Source organism: Cryphonectria parasitica (assembly GCF_011745365.1).
Source record: "Cryphonectria parasitica EP155 unplaced genomic scaffold M406scaffold_1, whole genome shotgun sequence".
Classification (NCBI taxonomy): Eukaryota; Fungi; Ascomycota; class Sordariomycetes; order Diaporthales; family Cryphonectriaceae; genus Cryphonectria; species Cryphonectria parasitica.
Window position 1 is genome coordinate 428,380 of NW_024468909.1, and position 18,594 is coordinate 446,973.

Below are 18,594 nucleotides of genomic sequence, written 5' to 3' on the forward strand. Positions count from 1 at the left end.
GCTGTTGCCCTTGCCTGTGGGTAGAATCAGGTAGAGAGACCAGCATCTCCTTAGTAACTGCCCTGACGATCAACTATAGCCTCTGCATGTATGTACAACCCTGGTATCTGATCGTCAGCTATAGCAGTTAGCAGCAATGCACGGCTTCTAGACGCATAAAAGACAATGTTGTGCGCGCAATCACCCCTCTCTGGCGTTTTCGTGACACGCGCTCTTAGGACTCTTAGGACCTTTGCCACCAGTCCGAGGACCAAATGCACGCCTGTCGGAAGCCGTGATAATCAGTCGCTGTAAAGTGTAACCATGATCAAGAACGCCTCGGCAGGTTTAGACGGCGCATTAGCGTAACGCTGGGTGTTTACAGGTTCAGATCAGCGACACAAGAAAATTCTTGAGGGAGCATGGGAAAAGAAGAAAAGCAGGACCCCGCCAGTGTGACGAACCAGTGAGGCTTTCGGTGTTCGTCACACTCAAAGCAACCATCAGACATGAGCTGCACACACACTCAGACGGCCCCAAGCGGTTTGTATCTCGGGCGGCGCTGTCGGGAACGGGCCGTCTGATTGTTGACGTGCAGGCGGTGGCAGACGCCCTCCTATCGACGCTGGCGATTGTCTGGCGGCTTCAACAGAGGCTGGCGCGGGCTGTAACCATAGTACGGACAGAGCTGATGGAGACACTGGGCTTGTTGCTTGTTGTTTGCTGCGTGAGAGATGCATTGGAGACATTTTATCAGAATATGTGTTAACTGACGTGGAAATTCATCTTGAGATAAGATTTGAAGACCAAATATTATTATTCGAAAAAAATCATTATGCTAACTACCTCACAAGATCGCTATATTTTTCCCGAAGTCTTCACACAAGACATTGGCAGTCTCCAGACCCGAAACCTACTCTCCCTCCTTTCCGTCGCCAACAATTTAAACAACCAGTCATTGAACCATGCCATCGCAACACATTTAAACAGAAAAAGCCTTACGAGTCAGCCTTGAAAGAGGCATCCTTGTTAAAATAGTGGCTAATGTCGTTATCGGCACCGCACTGCTGGCACTTGTGAACAACCCGAGAAGAGTTCAGCCCGGAGCTGGACAGGCCACCCGACGGAAAAGTTCCCGGCATGGTAGACGACGTCTTGTGCTCAGGCTGGAAGCCTCCCGTGCCAGTGTAGGCGCTGCTGTTGTTGCCCTGACCAAGAGCCCGGTCGGCAATCTCCTCAGACTTGTCTGAGCGAGGGTTTTGGTCGTGCTCCTTGCCCTGACCGTAGTAGGCTGCTGTGCCGCCTGCGAGACCTGCGCCGCCGAGAGCAGCAGCAGCAGCAGCGGCACCATTGTTGTTGTTGTTGCTGGTGCCGCCGTACCTAGAAGTGTCGTCAACGCCACCCGCAGCAGCCGAGCTGGGCGACTGCCTGTTCCACGCCTGCTGCGCAGCCACCTGGGCAGGCTGAGACGCCGTCGTGGTCGTGGTCGTCGAGGTGGGCTTCTCGTCGTCCTTGCGGTGGCGATACTTCTCCTCCGCGGCAACGGCTCCAGCACCGGCGCCAACACCCGCCGCAGCGTACAGGGCTTGTCTGTCGCGATCATCGCCAGACTTGGGCGCTCCATACCCACTGCCGACAGTCTGCTGCTGCTGCTGGTGAGTCAGACCGCTGGTGGGGGTCTGGGGCCCGACGGTTGTGGCGTTGGTGGAAGAGCCCAAGGGAGGAGCAGCCCCGGCCTCGCGAGGGACCTTTTGTGTGTAAGGATCCTCAGAACTTCCTGCGCCGACGACGGTGTTGTGAACACCACCGCTGGTTGTGGGCCCCGTCTGGCCGGTCTGCTGTGTTGGGTACGAACCAGTCGTGGTGGCGAGCGGGTCCTCGCGGCCGTACTTGCTGGTGTTGTTGTTGTAATCATCGTTGTTGTGCTTCTTGTTGGCGTAGTAGCCTGCTCCGGCAAGACCTGCGGCACCTGCACCGGCGGCGAGGAGCTCCTCGTCTCTGCGGCGATCGTTCTTGTCGTCTCCAAGACCAGTCGAGCTGGTCTTTGTCGGGTCGCGCTGTGTCGAGGTAGGATTGGTGGTGGTCGTGGTGGTGTTGGTAGTGTTGGTGGTGTTGGTGTAGCGGTCGTCTGGGCGGGTCTTGTCCTCGTTGTGCTTCTTGGACGCATAGTATCCCGCGCCAGCCAGACCAGCCGCGCCCGCACCACCTGCAAGGAGCTCCTCCTCCTTCCTCCGCCGGCTCTGCTCGTCGTCAACGCCAGCAGTCTTGTTGTCCTGCAGCGGGAAGCTCCGCCCACTCTGGTTGCCATAGTTGCTCTGGTCCTCTAGAGTGCTGCGTCCGGTGTGGGTTGGGTCGCTGGCGAAAGCACCACCAGATGTTGTGTTGGAGTCCTGCAGATGCTTCTCGTCGTCCTTGTTGTTGTATTTAGACGCAAGGTACGCCGCACCTGCACCGGCGCCAGCACCTGCAGCGAGATCACGCTTATTGTTGTCATTATAGTCGCCTTGACCTTGCGTGGTCTGGGTTGTGCGGTCCGGAAGAGACTGCTGCGTTGAGCCGGTGTTGTCGTAGTTGGACTGCGCATTCTGGTCCCTGGACGCCAGGGAACCCGCCCCAGCTCCTGTCCCAAGAGCACCAGCAGCGAGGCCAGTATCCCGCCCGTGGTTGTGAGTATTGTCGTGGGTGATGGTTGTGGCACCGTCCTGGTGCCCTTCGCCCTCGCGTGGCAGATCTCCCCAGTAAGGATAGTTGCCAGCAGCACTGGTGGCCTTCTTGGCGTCGATCTCAGGGTCGTGCTTCTCACCGGTCTTGGTGTGGCTCGCATCAGAGGTCTTGGACTTGTCTGCGTCGTGGTGGTGACCCGTGAGGGTATCCTTGATCTTCTCTCCTATGCCGCTCATATTGATGTGCTAAAGATGTATGAGTTGTTTGAAATGGATGAAATAGGTGTTGACTTTTGTGTCTGTGCCAGAGAAAGTTATAACTATAGTTAAACAGCCCTGGATCTCAAAAGTAATTATGCTTGAAGGATACAGCAGCCTTTTTAATCTAGCAATTTCAGTAGGGCACAGCATACATCTTCATACGGACGAAACAGCATCCAAGGCTTGTGACATCACACCCACATCACTGGATCACAACTCGATAGTCCCCCAACCCAGCCCAGCTCTTGTGCCCCTCAGAGCCCGCCCGCCCTTTGACATTGAGCAAAACGCAAGCCATCTTTTCCAGATGAGCTCATGTGAACCACTTTTCCCCAGCGCTAAATCCCACTTTCTCATAGTGTCCACGATCCCCCAAGACGCGTAAAGGCATGATGTCTTGCTTGAAGGGGGGGGGGGCTGTTGGGGCTGGCAGGCAGTGGCCCCGAGGAATGAGAAACAGTAAACAGAATCGATGACGCTTGGCGCAAGCCGCTTTAACAAAGAACCACTAGTGAAAGAGGGCTCGGGACTAAAAAATGCTCCTTAGTTTTAGTTCGTGTGCGGATTTGTCCACTTTTTTTTTTTTATAAGTCTTGTCCCCATTCTGTGGAAGGGACTAACTATTGGTTAGCGTTTGTAAGTGATGTAAGAGGAGGGGAAAGAAGCGTGATGGATCTCCAAACATTGGTGACTAAACTGACGACGTATCGCATTTCTGTCTGCTTCTCGGACTGTAAGAAAACCTGCTTTGGGAAGAACTGCTTGTTTGGCGCCATGTTCGGCACTGGTTGCGGTTTTGTTTAGGTGTGTTCAGCTTGTCGGGCATGGATGCTACCTGGTGAGGTTAGGATCGTCAGCCTTGTTCAGCTGAGTGGGCTGTCCCGTTTCGAGACAAGCGGTTGCAACAGTTCCTCGTGATACGTTGATAGATCATGAAGTAGAAGAAAATTATGTCATCGCACTGTAAGTCAGTCTTCCTTGTCTGGCGTTCTGTTTTGTGACGAGCAGGACAGTGTGTATTAATTCAATTGCCTCTGCGTGCAGACTGGACTGAACTGGTCAGGAGGCGTCATTATTGAATGGATTCTGGCTGACACGCCATCAACATACTAGTGCATTGTTCGTAGCTTGGTTCATAGTTGAGGTGATTGATGTCCAGGTCTCAACCTCCACTGGAGAAACTGATCGTCGTTTGGAGGAGGCGCAAGTTCTGCAACATCACGTCAAGAAGGGCTGTGTCAGTCAGTAATGCTTTGTACAAATTGAGGGTCTGCGCCATTCATGGGTAAGCAAGGAGAAGGACACAATTTAGAAGTTAACTACTTAATATTTACATACACCTTGCTGTTCTTCCTGTCCAGGGCCACCCAAAGTGGGCCCAATTTTTCAAATCTACAAGCTGAGTGAAGAGTTATGGCAATATTGTTTGCAGTGGGTTCACAATCCATTTCTACTTTTCTGTTTAATAGTATGGATTGTTGGCATCATGCATGCCATAATCAGTTGGCTTTGTGAAATACCCATAGCCTTCTCAGCAAAATCAGAACGTTGTCAATCTTGAGGTTACATGAAAACCACCATTCTATCCTCCACCTACTGTCCACCATCATTTCCAGATATCTTCTCCTCTTTCTTAGGCGGAAACTTCAAATCCCCTCTAGCATCGGGCCCCCATCCTCCGAACCCATTAGTCGCAGCCATCCCACCAAACCCAGTCACAGGCCCAGCCGTGATATCTCCAGCATTCCTATGACCGCCGACGCCCGGGCGGTCCGTAGACCACTCGCCCAACTCTTCTCTTGTCATGCCAGTGTACTTCTTGAGATCCTCGTCTGAGATTGTCTTGTTGTTTCCGCGCTTGGCGTCCACGTAACGACGGTAGAGAGATTTCTTCGGGGCTGTTGAGTCCTGACTACCAGGCGCGTGATCATTAGATGGTTGGGATTCCATGATGTTGTCTTTGTTTGTTTCTAGTTGATTCGGTAATGATATTAGGTTGTTCAACCGATGCAGAAGAAGCCACAGGTAAGAGATCCAATTTGCTGACCTCTAAATAATGGATGGGGTCGTGGAGGTCTTTATAAGTTTTCAATGCAGATGACTAGCTTGGCAGTCAGGTCACGCGTGATGATCATTGTGGCTATGATTACGGGAAGGATTCTACAGCCTCGCTCAGCAGCGCTCAAAAGTCCGCGGGAACCCCAGGATGACAAAGCGCGAGGAGGTCAGAGTATGGCATGCGCTAGTCAAGACTGTATAGTGGGCAACTTCTTGTCACTTTGGCATTGCACATGTCTCACCATATTAGTATGCTACCCGTGGTACTTTCTTATTAGTTGTGAACTAGTGTTGTGCTTCGAACAATCTGAGGTGTAATTACTGATGACTGTAAACTACGTGGTTCTGATATTACGAACTAAGAGATCTTGTCTTGGAATCTCTCAAGCCAATTTCCCTTGTCCAAGCAGCGGCCTCATGTCCGTCCAGTTATATACGTTGGACTCATCTAGCTCATTACACCAGCTCGCTCAGTTCACCATGAAATGGTCCAATCTAGAAAATGAGTCTCTAAAATCGTGAAGAACCTATGTAGAGACATATCACAATTCACCACGGAGTTCTCGTTCCCAGGGCACATGATCGATCGGGGTGATTACTTAATGCTGCTACCGCACGCATAGGTAGCAGCAGACTTGAGTACTTTTGACAGCGAATGGAACCAAATGATCCTCTCTTTAACCTAGGTGGAAGCTATGCTATCAACTTGCGTACAGCCTGAGCTCCCATCTCCTTCGCTGTAGAGTACGAATACGACAAGACATTGTTGTGCATGAAATGTGCCGCGTGACCACATTCTGATTTCAAAATCTTATCCACTCATACGCTCGCTCGTAGCACATGCCTTCTGCGTTTATCTAAACGCTTTCTTGACTTATAGGCATCTCGCGTAACAAAACGTTCTTGTCAGACTCGACTCGCCAGTAGCTTGTCGATTGGTGGATGTTTGTCATCATTCTGATTCCTTGGGCCTCTGGAATATCAGCACTCCTGCTATAAGTCGTAGAGTAGCTCGTGCCTTCTGAGTAGGGCTTGCTGCTACTCATACGCTCCGGAGCATTTGCATATCCCGAATCAAATCTCTTTGCTGTCTCGCTCTTAGTGCGGACGTAGTCGGTGAAGGGCCGGAAGAGCATAGGCATGCTAGGCATGCAGGAGCAAATTACCCCAAGCTGGATCTCGATACAGCAGAGCCTAAGCATAGGCATGTTATCATCTGTAATCAGGTTAGTTGTAACTCTCCTTGAAGATTCTTATAACTTACATGTAGGGTTGGTAGTGCGTGTAAACATTCCAACATAAGCGAGTTTTGCACTGCCAACACCAATAGCTCTGCAGATGTTAGCTTGCTTGCTTATAATTTGGCTCTGCCGATATAGTAATTCGATTCCCGGAATGCGATAGCAGGTCTGAAGAACAGCAGGCGTGTACTTACGCAAGACCAGTCGTAAACATTATGGCTATAAGCAGCTTTTTCTTTACAGGCAGCTGAAGTTTGGCTATGATAGGTAGGGGAATCGCGATTATCCAAAAGTCGAAAGCTATAAGCAGAGTAAAAGCTGCCCATACAAAATCGAACATATCGATGCAATGTCCGGCTTGCATATCATATATGCGGTTCCAGTAATACCTGACAGGGATGCACTGAAATGTGAATACCATACTATGAGATTTGGTTAATGAATACGAAGACTCATGATATCATCTAATGATTAATCATTCGATAGGCTGGTGGAACATGTACATAGATTGGATTGCGTGCACCGCACCCAGTGTCTTATTGGGGGGATTTGAAAAATCAACTTTTGATGCAACTTTGACCATGAAGAAATACTCACAAGAAGGCAAATGATAATCCAATATTGATAATTTGCGTGATGCGAATCTTGAGACGATGCTCCGGAGTGGAAAAGACTCGTGAGTAAAATAGTACAATCGACACCCGTATAGCAAGTCGAGCGACTAGATAAACAAGCGATACAATATAGTAATACTATTAAAAAAAAGTGAATACGGATTAGTTCTATATTCAAGTAATGATGGAAGAATTACAGTCAATATATGGTTAACTAGAAAATGGGTTTCACTTACTTTCAAGAATGCCACAATCTTCCCTGGGGTTACTGCCCAGATATCATGACCAAATCCATTGAACTCCACTATAAAATCAAATTTATCAGTACTTGGCAGCCATGAAGTGAAAGAGGATTGTGTCGCATACTAGGACCAGCAACTATCGTATAAGCTGCAACTACAGTTGCAGCAGCAAGGATATTCATGTAATCATCCCACCCTGCATGAAATAATATTTTAGCATGCAATTTTTAAAAAGTGTGTATGAGGAACATCAATGCACAGTAGTGCTGAACTTGAATAAAATGTTTGAGAAAGATGCAAACATGATGAGGGAGAGGGGCAGAGGTCCGAGGTTACTGCTCACAGAAGGCCATCTTAAGAGTAATGCGAGCTAAGCATCGCAGCCCAACAACAAATATCATGAATCCGAGAAGCACTGTACTGGGAAAGAACCAAGAGTCGTCATAACGAGGCTCAACACCACAGATAGTATTGGTGATGTTTTGCGTAGCTGTATCAGGCACCCAAGACAGTTAATTCAGCTTGAAGATAAATAACAGGTCACCTATTATAGTAATCTGGAAAAGCTAGGGCATACTCAGCAACTCAACCATAGTGCATGACTCCTCACTGCAGAGGGTAGATTGGCTCTTGAGCGCAGCATTGGAACAGGTGCAGGCTGTGTCTGTAGCAACACAAGTGGAATTGGCGATAGCTGACAAAAGGCACTCAAGCTATTTGAAAGGGTGTGAGTTTCACAAGAGATACCTTTTTTGTACGACAGTATGGAGGTAGTGGTTTTATCTTACAGCACATGATGGCAGATCTGCAACCGACATGTTTGATCTTGACAGTCACTGACCAAGCAGGGGCAATGGAACCGACCACTTTGTCCCAACTAATGAAGATGTGGGCACTTGTAATTTTTCAAAGATCAAGACAGGCGGCCCACAGCCCAGGTCCTTGGCCAAGTATTATTTATGTAGCAATTCCAGTAATGGCTTGCACTAGCAGAACAAACAGGATGGGAGGCACACCATTGGCCAAGCAAAACATCTGAGAAACAAGACATGGAAGGATCTCAATATCTGCATTAGCTCAGCAGGCGCATTTCCTTCGCTTGCTTCCTGTATGGGGGCGAGGCGTATTGTTTTCGAGCACTATCTGTTTGTTCTCCACAGCTAATCCACTTTCGCAAAATGACACTGGATGGGAAACCGCGTGCAGCCGTCACCCAGTTGAGCTATCACTTCTGTGTCGCTCCTTGAAGAGATAGTGTGCATGAGCAAGGCACGAATCTCGGCTCAGATGAACTGGTGATTGCATTAGTCCCCTGGAAGTTGCGCCTCTAGCTCCAGCCCCCAGCTCCTACTCCCCTCAAAGGTGTCTAGAGTGGAAGGATTTGGCCCCCCCCCACCATCTTCTTTGATATTGAAGCTAAGCTGTCATTCCACAAATCAAATAACATCATTAGGTCATTCAATTTACAGGAATTATATTCATAGAAACATGCAGTGATTTGACCAAATGTCTTACCTCTGTTTTAAAGGAACCTTAAAGATTGGTCAAGGCAGCCTTTGCGAATCCGTTTGGAGCAAGCACTGGGGCTGGAGAGGGAGAAACAAGGAAAAGGACGCCGCCAGGCAGCCACGCAAGGCCAGGACATCTGATGTAAATTTGACCCGTGTACTTTCCTCATTTTCCTCAGTGGGAAAGGAAAAGTAGCAAGCGAGAAGAAAGTAGGGCATGGGCGCAGGCGTAAAGCCCCGAGGCTAAAGATGGTGGGCTGGGGGCGAGAAGCAGAAGATTAGCTGACGTCGCTCCGAATAGTAAGTCCTGCCGTGTTCCGGGGCATCGGAGGAGGGCTTCTATTGCGCTTCGCGACCGCGCTTCAGGCAGGAGAACAAGTCAACTGCAAAAAAATGAGCCAAGAAGGGCGGATGATTGTGGATGCGAGGACTTGGGAGTTCAGGGGCCATAGTGGAATTGTTTTTCAGTACGAAAGTCATGAATGTCCATCTTGTTGCGACTCATGCACGTGGTGGGAAGGTGAAGACTGCATTCCTCGGCCTGAATTGGAGCCATGCCCTCATTATTCAATGCCTATACGCAGGAATTGTATTATGAATGAATATTTGTTCCCCTTTCAGAAATAATGGGTCTGGGTCACCGTTTTGGGAACTCCAGACCTCGACACAGGGTCGTTGTTACAAGTAATGATCATTTTCACGCTGGCTTGTAATACATCTTTCTCGAATGTCCTCACAATTAAGCAGTTTCTGCACAATAAAAAAAAAAAAAATAAAAAAAAAAAAAAACTTAAAGCAACTCGGACTCGTACCCTACTGCGAGATCAAATCAAGAATCCAGTATTTATAGCCATGAAGAAATAAATGCCAAGAAACCAACTGAGGATCCACAACGATTTGATTCCAAACAAAACAAACCCCTCATTATCATGTGATGGATGATAGTAGCGGCCTCATAACGATCCACTCCTCCTCCTTCGCAAGATATGATCAAGTCTGAGCACCAAGATCATCTATCTTGCTTCTCCTGCTGCTGCTCCTCCTCCTCCTTGTTCTCCCCACCCCTCAAGAAGAACAAACTCCCTGCCCTCTCTCCTAATCACAACATCAAACCAACCATGGCATCCTCACCCCACACAACAAAGCAATGGGTTCTGGCCCACAAACCCACCCACCTCCCCATCCTCACCGGCCCCAACGCAACCTTCCACCTCCAAACCACCACCCTCCCGCCCCTCCAACAAGGCCAGATCCTCGCCCGCACCCGCTACTTCTCCAACGACACCGGCCTCCGCAACTTCATCCACCCAGGCGCCACCTCGGCCCGCCTCTACGTCAACCCCGTGGCCCTCGGCGAGCCCATGCAGGGCGGCTGCCTCTGCCAGGTCCTCGAGTCCGCCGCCCCGGCCTTCAAGCCAGGCGACCTCGTCCTCTGCGTCCTGGCCAGCTGGGCCGAGCTCCTCGTCCTCGACGCGGCCTCGCCCATGCTCCAGGGGCCCCTCCCACCTCTGCCCGCCCACCTCCCGCCCACCCATTTCCTAGGCGCCTTCGGCTCGTCCGGTCTGGCAGCCTACACGGGCCTCTACTTTGCAGGCGAGGCCAAACCGGGCCAGACCATTGTCATCTCCGCGGCAGCGGGCGCGACGGGGTCCATGGCCGTGCAGATTGCCCTGCGCATGGTCGGTGCAGGCAGGGTGGTCGGCATTGCGGGTTCCGACGAGAAGTGCGCGTGGGTGCGAGACTACCTGGGCGCGCACGCCTGCGTCAACTACAAGAGCGCGACGTTTCTCGAGGACCTGGCGGCGGCGACGCCTGGTGCCGAGGTGGATTTGTACTTGGACGCCGTGGGAGGTGAGGTGCTGGATGCGGTGCTGGGGCGGATGAAGAGAGGGGGCACGGTGGCGGTGACGGGGGCCATCTGCACGTATAACAGCGCCGATGAGCCGATGGGGTTGCGGAACTGGTTTCAGATCGTGGCCATGAGCCTGACTGTGAGAGGGTACACGTTTCTGAACTGGATGGACAAGGTCGGGGCCATCACGGAAGAGCTCATCCAGGCGGCGGCGGAGGGCAAGATCAGGCTGGATGAGGGCGAGACGCTGGTAGAGGCGCCCATCGAGAGGCAGCCTGAGATATGGACGTCCTTGTTCAGTGGTGCCAACAAGGGCAAGCTCGTCACGAAGCTGATGGAGTAATGTTGGGAATTGGTTGCGTAATCAGGCTATCCAGAGCCTACTACATCACTTCACTTGTCCCTGAGAGAGCGTCCACAAAACCAAGTCGACACATCCATAACAACAAACAAAAAAAAACCCCCTAGTCATCCCAAGCCATGTCCAAGATCTCAAGTACTTCCGCCTTCCCAATCTTCACGGGGCCATTGGTCGTGCATGGGTCACGAAGGCTGCTCTCGGCCAGCGAGTCGAACTGTTCTCTTTTGATGCCTGCGCCCCGCAATGTCCTGGGCATGCCGAGTTCGCGCAGGTACGCATCCAGAAGGTCGCCCGCGTCTGCCTTGTCCTCCTCCAGCCCCCGCTTCTGGAACAATGCCCGCAGCACGGGGTCCGACCAAAAGATCCCCCGCAAGCGGTCCTGGCGCTGCCGAGCGAGGTCGTCACCGTGTTTCCAGTTGAATTTGAGCACATTGGGCAGCAGGATGCAGCTGGTCTCACCGTGGCCGACGCCCAGAGGGCCAAGCTGGTGGCCGATGCCGTGGCTGGCCGCGACACCGATGGTGATGGCCCGAGGCAGGATGACGGTGGCGAGCTGGCACTGGAGACGAGCGTCCAGATCGCGGTAGTTCTTCGTCTTGGTGATGAGCAGGTTGGGAAGCAGTCTCCGTAGAGCTTTGTCTAGTTCGTCACGGATGGCGTCCTCATCGTCGACCTTGTTCGTGCTTGACAGCCCCTCGACGCAGTGGTCGATCGTGCGGACGCCTGTGGAGAACCAAAACTTCTCTGGGAGCCCGAGCGTCAGGGCAGGGTCGTAGATGACAATGTCAGCAAGCATGGACTTGTGCTGGAAGAGGCTCTTGTGTCCCTCGTCGTCCGTTGCTCCGCCGTACTGAGACCACTCCCCGGCAGACAGCGACGTCGGGATGAAGATGCACGAGTTGGTCGCTGACGCTATGTCTTCACGGTCCTCCCTTTTCTCGAACCTGGGCTTTGCCTTCTCCCAGAAGCTCAGCCGCGCCTCGGTCGTCAGCACGTCGTTCGCCGCAAAAAGACGAGCCAGTTTGACCCCATCCGTGATGGAACCGCCGCCTAGGGTGATGACAACGTGTGGTTTCACCCGCTGCAGGTCCGCCGCGAGCTCATACACCTCGTTCCACGGCGTATGAGGCTTGATGCCGTAGCGGACGCCCACGAGCTTTGACCCGAGGGCGTCCCGCAGCCCGGCCCAGTCCTTGGTCTTGCTGATTGTCGCCGAGACAACCACGTATACTCGAGACACATCGAATGTGTTCGTGACATGCCAGCTCGCGGCTTCTTGGAAAGGCAAGCCATACGAAATGTACGGCTTGGGCGAGGTTGGGCCTGCTTGCTGATATGTCTCTCCGGGAGCAGGCATGTTTGGGGCTCACTGAACGGATTGCTTCGTAGAACTGGTAAAGAATGATTGTGTATATGTGGTGGCTGTTCGTGTCCTTGGGGAGAAAGGCTGTGCGTGATAGTATTCAAGAAAATATGATGCGATGCAGCGCCTTCTTGTTGTATAATCGCGGACAAGGTGATGTCAGCAGCTTCGGATCCCACTCGTCCCCTCTCCCCCCCCTCTCTCCACGTGGAACTGGGAGCACATCGACGCACAAAGATTAGTAATATAATCGGGCCTAAAGGTGCCGTGTTTGGACATCATGACGGCGATCTTGGGGTATTCAATGTTCCATGAACAAGACCCTCATGCTAAAAGGGTATTGTCATTGTTTCTAGGTCGGTGAGCTTGCTCCAGGGTGCGCTCTCTAGGGCGCGCTGATAGGGGCGGCGGATACAGTCCCTAGAATCTCTTATCTCCCTATTCGGGATCGTACACGATGGACGGAGCACATCCATCCTCCAGAACATAGCGCCCCGGGTCGGTGTTGCCCATCTAGCTCTTCTTCTTGATGGCCTTGGGCAGCTTGTTGCCTGACCCGCCCATGCCCACACCTGCGAGGAATGCGATCCTCATGCTGGCGCCGAGGTAGACGAACGGGATGTTGCCCCAGTCGATGGCGTTCCACCTAGCAAAGTTCCAGGGCAGGTACACGTCCAGGCCCAGCGCCTTGACGGTGTACAAGTGACCAAAATCAGCCAACAGCAGTACGAACAGGACTGTCCTCCAGACTCGCAGATCTGCGCTAGACCGCAGGACCAGAGCCTCGTTGAGTGCGAAGAGGAGGTAGAGGTTGGCTAGCTGGGAGAGGACGATGGAGGTGCCGGTAGAGACGCCGCCCAGGACGGGAGCAGAGGACGCGTGAGTGAGCGTCAGATAGTCCCGCTGTCGGAAGTGGGCGTAGTATGCGCCGACGAGGGCCGAGAAGGGCTCGATGAAGAGGAAGAAGATGGTGTAGGGCCAAGGCAGGTGAAAGCCTACCTGCGGCTGGTAAAGCTGTTGCTGCTTCGACTTTGACTGTGACGCCATGGCTCTGATGAACTGGAAATCTTTCTCTCCCTTTCAAAGGATCTCACTGGGACGTTGAGATAGCTGGATTGGCTAGTTTCCTGGATTGGCTGTATTTGGCTGTCGCTCGTTGATGCTTCAGCTTCCTGCTCATGCCTTTGTGTCGGATGCTCAAGTCGCGATCTTCATGCTGCGTGCGTCTCAACTCTGATGCAATTTTGAACAAGGATTGGCGCGGGTCCACGGCCTGTCCCGGCATCCGAGGTCCACGCAACCACGCTGACTGGTTGTTAGGAGACATCAGTCTCACCAAGATAAAATGCTGCCTCAAGTCCCCTCTTTACAGCCCGGGCTTGACGTGTTTACATTCACTTCATATGAAGCACCGTCATCAATATTGCGCGTCGTTTCATGTCCCTAGTTCTCAGGCCGAAATACGTCCTCAAACGGCCACTCTTATCATCAGGGTCCCTCCACGGCATTTCCGGCTTTCCCTTGAGCCCTGGTCTTGTGCCACGCCAAAAACACGGCCGATCCGCAGATTAAACCACAGCCCACGAATGACACGGCGTGCGGTATGGTATGGAAGACGACGCCATCCAGGGCAAGCGCAAATACGATTTGGGTGTAAACCATGTTGACTGCCACAAGAGACTTCTCGGCCTGCAGTGACAATGTGATGAGAAGTTGCTAAATGTTCATATTTGTCAACCAAAATATCTTCAAATCAACCAAGGCGAATATGATACCCTGTCACTAAGTCGTAGAGACACTTACCATCAAGAAACCGCTGACGCCGCTGAAGAGTAAAAGCAGCCATTCCCAAAGATCGCCGGGAGTCTGGAAACCCAGGCTAGGCAGCACAGTCAGCGCAACGCAGCTGACAACAGTGCACAGGGCGGCAAAGTAGTTGACGACTGTCAGGGGATTCTCCATCTTGCCGATGGCAGACATGCAAAGAAACGCCGCGGCCGAGCCACAGACACCCAACAGCCCTGCGCAAATGGCCCAGATGCGAGATGCCATGCTCGCCGTGTCGGACTCGCCTTCAGTCGTGTCCATGTCGTTGGCAGCAAAGAGGGCATCCGGACTCGCGACGAGTAGGACCCCGGAAAGGGAGATGCTCGAAAGCAAGATCTCGGGCCCCGAGAACGAGGACCCAAGTAGCATGTGGCCGCCAAAACTAGCAACAAGGGGCATCATAAATGTGATGACGGTTGCTTCGCTGAGGTTGAGGTATAGCAAGGAGTCTACAGAGATGGATATTTTTAGTTCAAGGTGTGCCAACTGGGGCAAAGCTCAGGGCGCGCACAGTAAAGTCCAAAGACGCCCAGAAATCCACCAAACGCCCTGACGAGCAACAGGCTACGGTTCTCCCGCCTCCCCAGGATGTTGCTTGGCTTGTTCTGCGTCCACAACCACAAAGTGAGGCCGAGTGTAGTGATGCTCATCCGTACGAATAAAATCTGTCATAGGATGCATGTCAGTCTCACAGTAGCCTCGAGCCCCACCACCGATCACTGTTGCGTGCCAATCGTGGTCCATTAGTCGAGAAAGCTAACCTGCAGTGGATGAAGGTGGGTAGAAGCGCTCTCCAAAAGTCGAATCGAAACGTTCATGGAGGCACTGAAGACCTGTGCGCCCAGCATGAAGATGATTGCATAGGTAGCCGACCTCTTTATGGAGGGGGCCTTCTGTTCGTTCTTCTTACCATCCACGAGTCCGAATTGGGTTTCGAGGCTGGCCGATGGTGCATCAGGCCCGGAATGAAGCTCTTCATGGGCGTGATGATTGCTGCTAAGCTCGGTCAGCTCCAGCACATCCTCTCTGGAGTCGTTCCCGAGTCTACGGAGGAACGGCTGGGCCGCCTCCCTCTCGCGGGGATCCATTCTGAAGCATGCGGTGCACAAACCCAGACAAAAGGAATGAGATAAGCCTAATGTGTGTGTGTGTGTGTGTGTGTGTTTGTGCTTCTTTGTGTTCGAGAACCAGGAAGAGAGTGATAGGTGAATGGTGTGGCTGATGTTGCTACCTCGTCCTTCCACACCCCGCGTATCGCACCGTCGTGTTATCGCAGACCAGTTCCCACAACAGCATCTATAGACAAAAGATTCAATTGCTTTCGCAGCTGTCTTGAAATCACCAAAGTATTGCACAAAGACGCCCCATTCGATTGTCGTGTGTACAAAGAAGTGTTCGCGTATCAGGAATTACGGCTCTTCGAGCTCGGGCAGGACGTGGGTGGGACGATGTGCGCACTCCGTACGCACCGAGGATGATGCCGCTCGTACAGCTGCTACCGTTGTTTGCTGATAGGGAGGGCGTCGTAATTTGCTTGTCCGGGTGAAAGAACATGATCCAGATAGCCCAGAAACAAGATAACAAGACACGAAGGAGAAAAAGAAAAGGTAACCGGTGATCCAAGTTATTGAGAAAGGTAGGCGAGACAGAGCAGCAACCCAGGCAGTACCTGCCAAATAGTACGTACTTCTTTACCATTGCATCAAGTACTGGGGAACCAGGAATGACATTGCAGGCCCCAAGGTGAGCACAAGACCCCTTGAAATGAAGAAAGAAAAAGAAGAAGAAAAAAAGGAAACGAAAAAGGGACATTCACTGCACAGAACGCCATTGTGCTTGTCTGTCAAAATCTTGAGATGTCCCTAATATGTCAAGGAGAAACAACCTCTGCTATAGCAGTAAGAGTGACGGTTAGGCCAAGTACAGTGGCTAGATCCTGTGCCGCCTCTAGTGGTGTAAGCTCCTGCAGCCCTGAAAACAACAGGGTGCTACCTGGCTTGCACGCCTGGACTGGGAGGAGAGTACCCTAATTTTCAGGGTCCGTGTGGGGCTTCTCTCACTGTCTTTCAAAAACATTTCACATCAAGCAATGATGCGTTGTCTCCCAGTCAACAGCTCATCTGCCATCTGGGGTGTGTGCATTTCAAAGATTGATGAGAATGACCTACATGATGTGTGTGAGAAAGCCACTGCCCACAGTCAATCAAAGGTGACCATGTGCCTGGTGCCCTGGTCATCCCTGCCCTGGAAAGATGGGTGGTGAGTGGAGGAGGAATTATATACAAACCTTATGCTGCTGCTGTGCTGCAACGTTTCGTGGGATCGGATTCCCTGATCAGTGCGTACGCAGTACCGTAGTATCAAGTACTGAGTAAAGTATGCATGCGAACTATAAGTAGCAATTGCAACTGTCCCAAGAACCTAACACCACTATTCATTAACCCCCACAAGGCAGTCAGGGCCCACAGATCCCCCATGAACACCCCTGGCCGTGCCTCTGCCCCTGCCTAAGCTTTAGTACTATCATGGTAGGGGCGTGTCAAGGCCCCTGTAGCCAGCTCCTTCCGCGGTATGGTGCCAAAGTTACCCCTGCAGGCCGTGGAGCGTGCTGAACAAGGATAGGGTGATGATCGACTGTTGAAATTACTTTATACTTCAATGTCCCCTTCCTTTCCTGAAATGCCAACGTTCGTAGAGGGCAGCCGTCGGAACTTCTGGTCGTACCTGCAGTGTCTTTCCTTTCCTTTCCTTTTATTCCCCCCCCCCCCTCTTCTTTCTTCCCTCGACAACACCGTATGCATCTTCGCATACCTTGTTCTCTCCACCGTAACGAGCATCTTTGCGTGGACAATTTCCCCTCCTTGTCGCGAGTAATTTTCGACTGCCAGCAACGGGCACAGGCCAACCATTGGCAGAGCCAAGTCCATTTTGGGACAAACCGAGAAAAGAAGTCAAGGAGCGAGCTGCAGACATCACCTCACCTGCTTTTCGAGCACTGCCAACAACATTTGCCCCAGAAAACAGCCATTTCCCAGACCAACAGACCACTTACGTCTTGGGCACCGCAAGATTAATTTAATTGGTCAAAAGACTGTGTTTTGGACCTGATGTGCCTGTCCCCATATCAACACTTGCACAGAGCAACAAAGTCAACGCCAACGTCGCTTTACCATTTCGACCGTTCTCTCAACGCCGACCCAATCAACGCTGTGGCGTCCTAAACAACACACTGCCAGGTTCCTTACGTACGATCCTTGGCCGTCATCAAAATTCCCCCTTTCTTAGGCACTCACCACCGTTGCCCATCATCTCTGCCATCAGATACGCGATATGGCCGACCTCGAAGTGCGTGGTACGCCCGTACTCGTCCGGGATGGGACGGACATCGACAGAACACAATGCAAGCGCCTCGTCCCCATGAAGGTCTTGTGTCTGGGCCTCTGCCGTACTGGAACCATGTGTGAGTGAATGACAAGACCATGTGTCGTTCAAAGTGCCCTTGTATGCTGACAACCCACCGCCATCTACTAACAGCCGTTCGGTCGGCCCTGCGCTCTCTTGGATACCTGGAGACCTACCACATGCGGGCCTCCAGCACCGAGACACCTCGCGATTGTGAGATGTGGATGCGTGCCATACGCGCCAAATGGGACGGCGAGGGCGAGTTTGGCAAGGCCGAATGGGATCAGCTGCTTGGTCACTGCCAGGCCGTCTGCGATCTGCCAGCCGCCGCCTTTGCCTCGGAGCTGATAGCAGCCTACCCGAACGCCAAAGTGATTCTCACAAACAGAGATCCTGACTCCTGGCATGAGTAGGCTCCTTCCTGTGTCCACAGGCCGCGCACCAGGATGCCGAGCCTTCCCTTGATGATGCTCCAGACTGACATGAAACTCCTCCGCAGATCTACTACCAAGACGATCTACCACGGAATCAAGGATGAGACATCTCAGATCATTTCCCACTTCGACTGGGCATTCTCGCTGTACCGGCCGATGCTGCTCCTCCTCTGGGACCGCCTGTTCCAAGGTGACTTCGAAAACCGGGGCAAAGAGGTCTACAAGGCCCACTACGATCTCGTCCGTGAGATCGTGCCCAGCAATCGCCTGCTCGAATACGACGTCAGCCACGGCTGGGAGCCTCTCTGCAAGTTCCTAGGTGAAGACATACCCGAGATGCCCTTCCCAAGCACAAATAGCGCCCGCGACTTCCAAAGAGGTCTGCATGGCCGCAATAAACGCAAGATTAGGGATGCCATCGTAAAGGCATTTGTCTTCGTCCTGGCCCTTGCCTGCGTCTGGATGCTGTTCGGCTATATCTCACGTTGGACTGGACTCATCTGAGACAAGGAGGGTGGATGCGCGGACCCTATGATATAAACCTCGCCCCCACCCTCCCCCCCCCCCCCACCTTCTTTCCCCAAGGCTCATTTTGGTGTGTTCTCAACCTGGCGAGTTGTCGTCTCATCGACAGGCTCACAAGGACTTTTTGCGCGAGGGAGTATGGTAGGAGTTTGATGGCTTATTTATGACGTGGAGTTTCGGGACATGGCTCATTTTACACCAAAATCATGGTAATTCAGGCCAAAAATCTGGGGATGGACGTTGAGATCATGTTCACGGACTGAA

The 18,594-nt window shown here is 52.2% G+C and overlaps 8 protein-coding genes across 8 annotated transcripts; 2 read left to right on the forward strand and 6 right to left on the reverse strand.

Moving 5' to 3' along the window:
* Window positions 1-2,277: 2,277 nt before the first annotated feature.
* Window positions 2,278-2,955, reverse strand: M406DRAFT_354044 (uncharacterized protein; the record flags this gene model as incomplete). Its single annotated transcript, XM_040922814.1, has 1 exon — window positions 2,278-2,955. A coding segment is annotated over exon 1 (600 nt), but the record flags the coding sequence as incomplete, so codon positions are not given.
* Window positions 2,956-4,523: 1,568 nt separating this feature from the next.
* M406DRAFT_234768 (uncharacterized protein) lies at window positions 4,524-4,802 on the reverse strand (the record flags this gene model as incomplete). The annotated part of the gene is made up of 1 exon (XM_040915997.1): window positions 4,524-4,802. A coding segment is annotated over one exon (279 nt), but the record flags the coding sequence as incomplete, so codon positions are not given.
* Window positions 4,803-5,818: 1,016 nt separating this feature from the next.
* M406DRAFT_66020 (uncharacterized protein) lies at window positions 5,819-7,411 on the reverse strand (the record flags this gene model as incomplete). The annotated part of the gene is made up of 7 exons (XM_040924964.1): window positions 5,819-6,177; window positions 6,226-6,328; window positions 6,397-6,502; window positions 6,800-6,954; window positions 7,053-7,120; window positions 7,183-7,254; window positions 7,402-7,411. The coding sequence occupies 7 exons, from the start codon at window positions 7,409-7,411 to the stop codon at window positions 5,819-5,821; spliced, it is 873 nt and encodes a 290-aa protein (XP_040780491.1).
* Window positions 7,412-9,646: 2,235 nt separating this feature from the next.
* Window positions 9,647-10,761, forward strand: M406DRAFT_283939 (NAD(P)-binding protein; the record flags this gene model as incomplete). The annotated part of the gene is made up of 1 exon (XM_040918540.1): window positions 9,647-10,761. Exon 1 carries the CDS (start codon window positions 9,685-9,687, stop codon window positions 10,759-10,761), a length of 1,077 nt encoding a protein of 358 aa, XP_040780492.1. The 5' UTR covers window positions 9,647-9,684.
* Window position 10,762: 1 nt separating this feature from the next.
* Window positions 10,763-12,136, reverse strand: M406DRAFT_283941 (Dehydroquinate synthase-like protein; the record flags this gene model as incomplete). Its single annotated transcript, XM_040918541.1, has 1 exon — window positions 10,763-12,136. The coding sequence occupies one exon, from the start codon at window positions 12,134-12,136 to the stop codon at window positions 10,883-10,885; it is 1,254 nt and encodes a 417-aa protein (XP_040780493.1). The 3' UTR covers window positions 10,763-10,882.
* Window positions 12,137-12,655: 519 nt separating this feature from the next.
* M406DRAFT_58834 (uncharacterized protein) lies at window positions 12,656-13,189 on the reverse strand (the record flags this gene model as incomplete). Its single annotated transcript, XM_040924611.1, has 2 exons — window positions 12,656-13,141; window positions 13,172-13,189. The coding sequence occupies 2 exons, from the start codon at window positions 13,187-13,189 to the stop codon at window positions 12,656-12,658; spliced, it is 504 nt and encodes a 167-aa protein (XP_040780494.1).
* A 486-nt stretch (window positions 13,190-13,675) lies between these two features.
* Window positions 13,676-14,841, reverse strand: M406DRAFT_16560 (uncharacterized protein; the record flags this gene model as incomplete). The annotated part of the gene is made up of 4 exons (XM_040915412.1): window positions 13,676-13,858; window positions 13,946-14,418; window positions 14,538-14,634; window positions 14,731-14,841. Coding segments are annotated over 4 exons (864 nt in total), but the record flags the coding sequence as incomplete, so codon positions are not given.
* A 2,458-nt stretch (window positions 14,842-17,299) lies between these two features.
* M406DRAFT_325039 (uncharacterized protein) lies at window positions 17,300-18,309 on the forward strand (the record flags this gene model as incomplete). The annotated part of the gene is made up of 3 exons (XM_040919941.1): window positions 17,300-17,429; window positions 17,504-17,780; window positions 17,871-18,309. The coding sequence occupies 3 exons, from the start codon at window positions 17,300-17,302 to the stop codon at window positions 18,307-18,309; spliced, it is 846 nt and encodes a 281-aa protein (XP_040780496.1).
* Between the last annotated feature and the right edge of the window lie 285 nt (window positions 18,310-18,594).